Source organism: Gorilla gorilla, chromosome 1, assembly GCF_029281585.2.
Source record: "Gorilla gorilla gorilla isolate KB3781 chromosome 1, NHGRI_mGorGor1-v2.1_pri, whole genome shotgun sequence".
Classification (NCBI taxonomy): domain Eukaryota; kingdom Metazoa; phylum Chordata; class Mammalia; order Primates; family Hominidae; genus Gorilla; species Gorilla gorilla.
The window spans coordinates 13,842,487-13,853,652 of NC_073224.2; the positions used below are offsets into that span (position 1 = coordinate 13,842,487).

The window sequence follows — 11,166 nt, forward strand, 5'->3', positions numbered from 1 at the left end:
CCAGACCACATACTTTGATCATTTTAGTTTCAACAGAACTATGCACATTATTTAAATTTTAATGTACAACTTCATAAACCTGTCCCCGTGTTTCTAATGTCCTTCAAAAGTGTATATTTTTTCTTTAATACCTATTTTTCTCAATGAAGTATTTTGCTATTTTATTATTTTTTACATATAAATGACCATGAAAGGCAGTCATTTTAAAGAGTCAGAGACAAACACACACCTAGCTGTGTAAACAAAGAAATGATATTGGCACTGTCAGAAAAAGACTCTAGAAAAAAGCAGGTGGAATAATTGCTGTGAGTTAGTTTGGCTTCAGCTTCCATGAATGTTATAAGGGCCCGTATGAGGAAGGAGTGCTACCATGACACAAGGCCCATGGTTGGGTCCTCAGCTGGTCTGTTGTGTAGGCCTGGTACCAGTCATCTGGCAGAAATGCTGTTGGAGCAATAGGTTGCTCTGGATTTTCTGCTTCTGGGTTCATGATGGCCAACTCCAGTTTCCAGGATAAATCAATGAAGAACTCCTTTGCGGTGAAATGAGTATACTCAGCTAATGCCTATGGCAGGGGACAAAGAGGTAGGCAGGAGCTTCAACAGTACATGGCCCTTGGTGACCAGGTACTGTTAAGAATCTGGGCCAGGCTCACCCTTACATTTTCAGAATAAAAAGATGACACAAGAGCAGAAGCCATCTTGGTGACCACACTCCTCAACACGGCTGTCTCTTGAGTCATATCCCTGCAGTCTGGACTGATGCCTTATACACATAGGTGCATGGCTGTCCTGCTGCCATCCCCCTTCATCATCATTTTGAGAATTCCCTCATCCTCAAGCTTATATACTATGTCTTTCTTCACCATGACTTATTCCCTCATTTTGGTGACTCATATTCAGAAATAGGGCCTGGAAGATAGATATGTTTTTGATAGTTGCATATCTGAAAACATCCTGATCTTTCCTTGCACTTTGTTGATATTTGGTTGGGTACAGAATTTTAGGTTGGAAATTATTTTCTTTAAATATTTTGAAGATATTACTCCATTGTCTTTTTGCTTCTAGTGTTGCTGTTAGAAGGACTGTGTTCTGATCAGCTTCCGTTGCTGATTATAAGCTATTCTGATCCCTGATGCTTTGTCCATAGCTTGTTTTAATTTTCCTCCCTCAGGAAACTTATAAATGTTCTCTTTGACCCCAGTGTACCAAACTTCCACTATAATGGGTGTTGGTGTGGAGATATATATATATGTAAATTAATCATAACTTCACTAACCAGTTTCTTCTGGAAATTAAGCGTTTACTCTTCCCTACCTCCTCTGTCATGTAAACTGCATTTTTTTTTTTTTTTTTAAGATGGAGTCCTGCTCTGTCACCCAGGCTGGAGTGCAGTGGCGCGATCTCGGCTCACTGCAAGCTCCACCTCCTGGGTTCACGCCATTCTCCTGCCTCAGCCTCCTGAGTAGCTGGGACTACAGGTGCTGCCACCACGCCCGGCTAATTTTTTCAGTAGAGACGGGGTTTCACCATGTTAGCCAGGATGGTCTCGATCTCCTGACCTCGTGATCCGTCCGCCTCAGCCTCCCAAAGTGCTGGGATTACAGGCATGAGCCACTGTGCCCAGCCATAAACTCCATTTTTTAACAGCAATGTAACAAGTGAGATTTTATTTTAAAAGCAAATGTATGTATTTGGGGGTTGAGTGGATGTGGACAGATACACAGTTTATGTATTAAGCTGATCCCTACATCTCACCCATCTGAGGAGCTGTATGCACCAGGAGCATTGACATTCAGAAACTTAAGGCATGCTAGATTCTCCTTTTTTTAAAAAAAGTTCAAGCACATCCACTAAATTGCATTTCCTAAGGTAGGAAAAGTGCATACATGTTTCGCAAGATTTTCAGTAAGGGCTCTTCTGCTGCTCACCAGAGACCAAGGTTAGAGGGGCCAGGGAAGAATGTGTCTCAACCCTGGGAAAAGGAATGCTTGATGGAAGTTCCCTCTCTGCTGTCACCTTATGATGCAGAAGGCTAGGGGTTATCAGTTTCCAAACAAGAATGTGAAATGAAACGTATCTCCATTCCTCGCTCCCCTATACTTTGCAAAGGACTTCCTTGGAATATAAGTATTGTGATAATTTAATGTTCCAATGTAAGAGGGTGTTTAGAGGGTTTTAAATGAACCTCTTTCTGTCTAAAGGACAGGGCTAGACGGCCCACGCAGGAGGATGTGTGCAGTCACTGGGAACCAGTTCCGCAAGCATTAGCTCCTGCTCACCTTCAAACTATTTAAGAGAAGGCAACGAGTTCATTAGGAGCTCAAGGATATCCTTAATGAGCACTTCCACAGAGAGAGTGTTCAGCATGGAGGAGCCATGACATCTCCCCATTTCTTTCCATCCCAGGGGCACTGACAGGGAGAGTCTGGGGCTGGCCAGCTCTCTGCAGCAGACCACTTCCAGAATTTGGCAGGGCAAAAGATGCATACATATGTACAGAGGAACAGATGCTAGACTCTCAGTAGAGGGGCCAGACTGGGTCAGCTTGGGAGGGTCCCCAAGCAGGGTCAGAGAGTGAGATCCCAGCAGACAGCTACTAAAGGCATTGCCTCTGTCGAGAGAGTTGTGTGAGAAAGATGCCAGAGATCTCAATTTCTCTAGAGAACCTGAAAATCATCCTAGAAGAGAAAAACCCAACATTTAAAACTTGCTACAATCAGAGAACACTAATATCAATTATTTTTAAAAGACAAAGTCACAATCTGTTGCCCAGGCTGGATTGCTGTCTCCTGGGTTCAAGTGATTCTCCTGACTCAGCCTCCTGAGTAGCTGGGATTACAGGTGCATGCCACCTCACCTGGCTAATTTTCATATTTTTAGTAGAGATAGGATTTCACCATGTTGGCCAGGCTGGTCTCGGACTCCTGACCTCAAGTGATCTGCCCATCTCGGCCTCCCAAAGTGCTGGGATTACAGGCGTGAGCCACCGTGCCTGGCAGAGAGCACCAATATCAGACTACAACTTTACCAATCAAGGAAGATTTTTTTTCCCTCACAATCTCAAAGGGGCCCAGAGCAGCATCTACAGGTAGCGAGCGGATCAAGAAAATGGGGGAAGCTAAACTTGTTTTCCTTCCCACCTCCACCCTCACAGAAGTTCTCCAGGCCTGAGGCTGGCTGTATCTTGGAGGGTGTGGACAAGCGAGTTTTCCGTGAGTTTTAGCTTTTCAGCATTACAATGTGCTGGCCTTGATGTCAACTGCAAGGGAGCAGAAAAGCTTTGGAAGCTGCCAAAATTCCATCTAAGGGCAGGAAGGAGCAGGTGGTCAGAAAACATTTGAAAAGAGTAGGGAGAACAAGTTGCTTTTTGGTTGCAGCATACTGAGTTCAGCTTGCTTAATCAACTGGTTATAGTAGTTTACTTCTCCCACTCTGAGAGAGTGAAATGCAGGCACAATTTGCACATGCTTTTTTCTTTTTTTTAAAAAAAAGTGGTAAAATATACATAACATAAAATTTTCCTTTCTAACCATTTTTAAGTATACCATTCAGTGGCATTGTGTACATTTACAATCTTGTGCAACCATTACTACTATTCGTCTCCAGAATTTTTTCATCATCTTAAACAGAAACTCTCTACCCATTAAACACTAACTTCTTATTCTTCCCTCTTCTCAGCTTCTGGTAACCACCATTCTACTTTCTGTCTTTGTGAATTTGCCTGTTATAGGTACCTCATATCATTGGGATCATATAATATTTGTCCTTTTGTGTTTGGCTTATTTCCCTTATCGTAATGTTTTCAAGGTTCATCCATGTTGTAGCATGTACTAGAATTTCATTTCTTTTAAAATATGGCTGTATAATATTCCATTGTATGTATATACCACATTCCATGTATCATTCATCTGTTGATGGGCATTTGAGTTGTTTCTATTTTTTGGCTATTTTGAATAATCCTATTATGAACATTAGTATACAAATATCTGTTTGAGTCCCTGCTTTCAATTCTTTTGTGTATATACCTAGGAATAGGATTGCTAGATCATATGGCAATTTTTTTTGTTTTGAGACAGGGTCTCACTCTGTTGCCCAGGGTGGAGCGCAGTGACACAATCACAGCTCACTGCAACCTCAAACTCCTGGGCTCAAGGGATCCTTCTGCCTCAGCCTCCTGAATAGTTGGGTGAGACTACAGGTATGTGCCACCACACCCAGCTAATTTTTTATTTTTTTCTGAAGAGATGGGGTCTTACTATGTTGCCCAGGCTGGTCATTGTACTCTTGGCCTTAAGTGAACATCCTGCTTAAGCTTCCCAAAGCACTGGGATTACAGGAATGAGCTCACAATAATTCTATGTTTAACTTTTTGTGGAACTACCAAATTGTCTTCCACAGGAGCCACACCATTTCACATTCCCATCAGCAGTACGACAGGGTTCTAATTTCTACACATCTCCACACAAAAACCAACACTTGTTTTTGTGTTTTGTTTTGTTTTTTGATGATAGCCCTTCTAGTAGGTGTGAAGTGGTATGTCATTGTGGCTTTGATTTGCATTTCCCTAATGACTAATCACGGTGAGTTTCCTTCCATGTGCTTTTAGGCCATTAGTATATTTTTGGAGTAATGTCTACTCAGATCCTTTGCCTATTTCTGAATTGGGTTGTGTGGAGTTTTTTGTTGTTGTTGAGTTGTAGGGGTTCTTTATAATATTAATGCCTTATCAGATATATGACTTGCAAGTATTTCTCCCATTTGCTGTGCTGTCTTTTCACTCTTTTGATAGTGCCCTTTGATGCATAACAGTTTTTAATTTTGATAAAGTCCAATTTAGCTATTTTTCTCCTGTTGCCTGCGCTTTTGGTGTCATACCCAAGAAGTTTTCTTCTAAGAGTTTTATAGTTTTAGCTTTTACATATAGGTCTCCAATCAATTTTGAGTTAATTTTTATATATGATATAATGTAAGGCTCCAACTTCATTCATTTGCACATGGATGTGCAGTTTTCCGAGCATCATTTGTTGAAAAGACTGTCCTTTCCTCCTTTCCCCATTGAATGGCCTTGGCATCCTTGTCAAAAATCAATGGACCATATATGTAAGAGTTTATATCTTGGCTCTCTATTCTATTCCATTGGTCTACATGTTTGTCCTTACGCTGTGTATTAGGCTGTTCTTGCACTGCTGTAAATACCTGAGACTGGGTAATTTATAAAGAAAAGCGGTTTAATTGGCTCACAGTTCTGCAGGCTGTACAGGAAGCATGGTGTTGGCATCTACTCAGCTTCTGGGGAGGCCTCAGGGAGCTTTTACTCATGGTGGAAGGCAAAGTGAGAGCAGGCATCTCACATGGCGACAACCAGATAGGGAGACAGAGAGAGAGAGAGTGGGATGGCAGAGTTGCCACACACTTTTAGATGACCAGAGCTCACTTATCACAAAGGGGATGGCCCAGGCCATTCATGAGGGATCCGCCCCCTATGACCCAAACACCTCCCACTAGGACCCACCTCTGATATTGGGGATTATATTTCAACATGAGATTTGGGTGGGGACAAACATCCAAACTATATCATGCTGGTGTTTTTCATTTGTTTGTTTTTTGTTTTTTTTTAATAAAAGATTGTAATGTTCTGCCATTATCCTATCGTTACATAATTCTAAAAAAGAAACATATATCCTTATCATTGCCTGTTTCTGTCAAGCTCAATAAATGTCCTTAATGGTTCATAGTATTGTAAAATTACTGTGTCAAAAATGCTTAAACATTTGTCAAAGGCCTCTTACTCCTCCTTTGCATTCACTGCTAGTAGGCATTGCCCTGGACTTTACTCTGATTGAGTAAAAGCCAAAGTCCTTTTATTGAAATGGCCAAGGTCCTGCATATTCTGGCCATTCACTGCCCACCCACCTGACTGGCTGCATTTCCCGATTCTCATTCTTGCTTCCTTATTGTTCCTCCAACATACCAATACAGTACTCCTGCCCATAACCACCTTGTCTAAATAACAACCTTGACAGAGCAGGTGCATCACCATCATGGACAAGCACTGCCATTTTAAAGTTCCCCTTGATCAAAAACCACCTAAATCCAAACAGCATCAGCCTAATGGCTAAGGTCAGCATGACCATACACCACAAATGACATCTCCGACCAGAAACATTCCAACCCTAAGATAAACCCCTCCCTGACCAGACACATGCCAACCCCGAGATAACCTCCCCTCTGACAGAGACATTCCAACTTGGCAATAAACTTCTTCTCCAAACAGAAACATTCCATGCCTGTGATAAGCTCTCTCACTCTAAACTCCTTAAATACTCTTAGTCTGTAAGAGAGTGCTCCTGACCAAAATCGGCCAGAAGCCCCTCTTAGGTTTATTCTTCCAAATAACACTGTCTGACTGTTGAGCTGCTATTAGTGTTTCTTTCCTCTTTCTTTAACTCTTACAAACTCCTTGCCCCATCTCCCATAGCTCCTGGCTCAACCTCCTGAGTAGCTGGGACCACAGACATGTACCATCTTGCCTGGCTAATTTTCTATTTTTTGAAGAGTTGGGGGGCAGTTCTCACTTTGTTGCCCAGGCTGGTCTTGAACTCCTGGGCTTAAGCAATCCTACTGCCTCGGCCTCCCAAAGTGCTGGGGTTACAGGAATGAGCCACCACGCCTGACCCCTATTTCTTCATGGCATTTGTCAGTGGCTGACACCCTACGTATTTATCTAATTTTTGTTTGTTCTCCCAACACTACTGGAATGTGAGCTTTATAAGGGCAATGACTCAGCAATGAAGAATGAATAGGAAAAAATATAGCGAGTTCTTTATTCATTCATTCAAATTACTATTTATTGAGAACTTACTGTAGACTAGACACAGAAAACACTTTCAACATTAAACATATAGAACTTGTTAAATAGTTATGTTTTGTTCAGTGGTTGTACAAATCTAAAATTAACAATTAAAAGTGTGTGTTTTTTTAGGGGTGGGTGGGTAGGAAGTCTCACAGATGGCGAGTCCAGAGCAGAAGCCTTGAAGGAAAATCAAGGTGTCAAAGGCAGAGCACACTGCCCCTTAGCTATTGCTCAGTGCACCAGGGTGGAGAGCTGCTGCCAGCCTATTAGATCCTCTCTCCAGGGAATTCAGAATGTGGATTGATCCAAGCTAGTCATTCCCTACTGATCTTTCAAACAGAGGTGAGGGGGGTAAACGCCCGTATGGAGAGCAGTTTCTTTAGCTTGCACAAACCCTGTGTTCGTCACCAGTGTCCAGGACAGGCTGCAGGTGTGGCTGGGGACTGTGATCTTCTTGTAGGGCCTCCTTAGGGATTGTGCAACCACAAAGGCAGAAGCAGCTCTTGCAGAGTGTGATGACGTTCACAACCTATATTTGACTTGTACTATATTCTCATCACTACAGGGGAAGAGGCCCAGTGGGAAATGTGTGCTGTTCTAAATATAGCACCTGCCTCCTATACCTGCTAGATTTAGGTTGAATCTTTCACTGCCTGTGAAGGACTTTAGCAGGCCTCAGTGACCGGAAAGATCTACCCACGCTTTCAAGCACAGGAAGGACGGTCTTGGAAGGCCTTGGGGTCCAGCCCAGGGCTTAAAGTCAGTTCCATTGGAATGCCATTTTCAGAGAGTTTTCATCCCAGACTCTCCGAAGGTGGCAGGCTCTTTTATCAGCCCTGGGACATGTGTCCTCTAGCAGTCAGGTAGTTAGGCAGGCACCTGACTATCAATTTGTTGTTTTTCTTCTCAGTTTTCCGGTAAGACTACCCCGAGCTCTTCAATGTTTTCTTTGCTTTTGTTTACATTGAGTGTATGACGCGGGATGGGCTTCGTAGGCTGGTTGTGGGTTATTACAGCTTCCCAGGAAGGGGAGAAGCCTAGGGGAGAAGCCCAATTCTTGCCAGCACGTGGTGGGCGCAGGCGCTCATAAATACTTAGGAATAAATGAATGCATAAGTGAGTGCATGAATGGGTGAGTGGACACGAAGCTTTCAAGGTGGGTGCAGGGAGGTGGGGGTGTGAAGAGCTATCGAGGCTACCCTGCGGCCCTGGCCCCCAGGCTATCCCGCGACGCGCGTCCACGCCGACCAGCGGAAGGTGCCCAGCCAGTGGGGGCGGGGCGAGCTAGCCGCGAGGACGCGCCCGCGGGGGGGCGGGGCTAAGAGGACGCGCCGGGAGCAGCGGAGCGACGAGGACAGGCCGCGGGGAGGGGCGGGGCCACGGGGGTGCGCCGGGCGGAAGGGGCGGGAAGAGGGCGGGCCCGGCGCGCGGTAGCGCGGGCCCCTCAGTGCACAATGGCCAGAGCAGGCGGCGGAGCCCCAGCCCCACCCAGTGCGGAGCGCGCCGCGAGCCCCGCCGCAAGCTGAGCGCCTCCGCCCGCCAGGCGCGCCGGCGCCGGGCCATGTACTCGGGGAACCGCAGCGGCGGCCAGGGCTACTGGGACGGCGGCGGGGCCGCGGGCGCTGAGGGGCCGGCGCCGGCGGGGACACTGAGCCCCGCGCCCCTCTTCAGCCCCGGCACCTACGAGCGCCTGGCGCTGCTGCTGGGCTCCATTGGGCTGCTGGGCGTCGGCAACAACCTGCTGGTGCTCGTCCTCTACTACAAGTTCCAGCGGCTCCGCACTCCCACTCACCTCCTCCTGGTCAACATCAGCCTCAGCGACCTGCTGGTGTCCCTCTTCGGGGTCACCTTTACCTTCGTGTCCTGCCTGAGGAACGGCTGGGTGTGGGACACCGTGGGCTGCGTGTGGGACGGGTTTAGCGGCAGCCTCTTCGGTGAGTTGGACTGGGAGGAGAAGGCAGCCTCCCCTCTGCAAACTTCCACTCCCCACCCCGCTGCCCGCTCCGTGCGTCCGCCCCCCAGCCCGCCCCGCACCGCTTCCCGCTCGGCCCCGCGCCCCCTGCCCTACACCGCCCCGCTCCCCGCTCGCCTCCTCAACGCTGCCCGACCCCAGCCGCATGGCGGGTGCCTTCCTCTTCCTCCGTCCCCTCCCGCCCCACGCTGTCCAGGACTCCATTCCTGTGGTCTCTCATCTGCCCCCCACGTTGACCCCAAACCCCAGCCCGTCTCCTTTCTTCTCATTTGTTTTTACCTCCTAAGATCACTCAACAAGGCACGAAACCACGGCTTTTTACACTTTGAGGAACGAGACGAGGGCCTGTAGAGTCAAGAGATTCAAGAAAAAAAGTGATTAACTCGTGAAAGTTGGAGGGAGTGATGAGATTAGATTCATATACTACTATTTGTTTCCTAAAATGAGAGTAGAAAACTAAAATAGCGATGTAAAAAAAACAAAAATTCTCATTAGTACTTGTAAACCTTTGAATGCTTTCTAGGGAATGAGACAGTTTCATTCAGGTCCTCAGAATGCAAATTGGCATGTGCACTGTAAGCTGTTTTTACTATTTTCCTTCTTATAGATGGGTTCCAGCACACCAGCATCTTGGGTGAGATTACAAATGGCTCAGCCAATACCATCTCACGTGAACAAATACTGTAATTAGCTCTGCAGTCGGTAGATTTCATTAAAGTAGAACTTGATTGTTGAAGATTTATTTCGACAATACTCTTATTATGGAAGATTTAAGTTTCACTGAGACATGATGTTTTGAAGGATGATCAACAGCTCAGCAAATCATTGAAGGAAGCGTAGGAAAGAAATTATTTTTTGTGTGCCTCAGGAATTTCATTTGTAGGGAGATTTGAAATAGAAATGTGTATTTCTCAAGGCTTAAAGTTCCTTTTTTAAATCCTGAAATCCATTGATACTTTATTGCTTTAATCTTGGTAGGTTTGGGAGAACAAAATCTTTGTAGAATTATCAAAAATATTTTCTTATTCAGTAACTTCTATGCTATGACAAACCCAAATATTATATTTGTAATGATTCATTTTTTGGCGTTTTGAAGGAAATAAGAAAATAGATTTTATTTGATTGCTTCAGAGGTTATAATATTTTCCTCCCCGCCCCTCATAAGCTTTAATCTGATAATTTCATTTGAATAAACATTTGAAATTTAGGGAGGGGACTGCAAGTGTATGTAGGCTGTGGTATGGATGGCTATGGGATTACACTCCTTATATTAATTATAAAATACCTATCAGGCAGTTTCTTCGGCAATGCTAAGAAGGTTATTCAAGCCCAAGCCTAAAGTGTATCATCAGTAGTGTTCTCCAGGGTAGTCAACAGGTGTTTGTTCACAGACATCAAAGTTCTTTTTTCCTTGAAGTGCCTTTTCTGTGCTGGAAAATTCTGTTTTCGTGCCCGGGAGTTTGAACACAAGGGTGTACTGAGTTCTTTATAAGTGCTAGCTGTCATCCACCCTCTTCCTCACCTCTTTCCTCTGCTGATCCCACCCTCCTGTGTCTCCTAGTCATTTCTCCCTTCCTGTTTTTCTTCTTCACCATCCCTCCTAGGGTCCCAGCCCAGTGATTTTCTAAGTTCACTTAGATTTTTGCCTGAGGGCTGCCCTCTTTTTCAGGGCATTTAGTGCTTTCAACCATGACTTTCTCCCTGTTTTTAATGTAGAGGTGGAAACCCTGAGATAAGAGATTCCGAGACTTAAGCCCTGGGGGGCAAGTTAGTAGTGAAGTTACTACAGAGTTTAAACAGTTTTTAGCAAAGATGATTTCTTTGCCTGGAGTAAATTCCAGAGTTTGTGCTTCTAGATCCAGGTTAAGGATGAAGAAAAGGAGGGCACTTCCTGAGTTATCCCTGAGCAAGAACTACCTAACAGTGGAGTATTGAAGGGGAGGAAGTTAAAAATGAGGGAAGTAGCTTCTTGATGCAGAGGCTTTTGGAGAGGCTTGCCCTATCTGTTGGAAAGACCATTGGCCTGATGGCACAAGAGTGGATCCTGTTCCTGATCCTGTGACTCATGCATTGTGCGGGCTTTCTCAAGTCACTTAATCTCTCCAGCTATCAGTTCTCTCATCTCTATTATTGGGTAATTCAGCTTAATGCTCTGTAAGGCCATCCTACTTGCTTTGCATTTTGATGACCCCTTTGATATCTGTAGGTTAGAACGTGCCTGATCTTAGCGCTTATTGATTGTGTCTTCTGCTCCTGCTCCTACCCTGAGCCCTGTCTTTCTAAGCCAAGAAGCAGCATGTACTATGGTTACACCTCTTCAGATACCATCATAGATTCAG

At 45.1% G+C, this 11,166-nt stretch overlaps 1 protein-coding gene across 2 annotated transcripts in view; it reads left to right on the top strand.

The window, feature by feature from the left end:
• Nucleotides 1–8,258: 8,258 nt before the first annotated feature.
• OPN3 (opsin 3) overlaps nt 8,259–11,166 on the top strand; it is a 46,856-nt gene continuing 43,948 nt past the window's right edge. The window contains exon 1 of one of the 2 annotated variants that reach the window (XM_055380471.2): nt 8,259–8,789. In XM_055380471.2, the coding sequence (XP_055236446.1) occupies nt 8,417–8,789 (373 nt within the window). In that variant the 5' untranslated portion in view covers nt 8,259–8,416. The remainder of the gene's footprint in view (nt 8,790–11,166) is intronic. The other variant, XM_031015533.3, reaches the window with a different exon arrangement.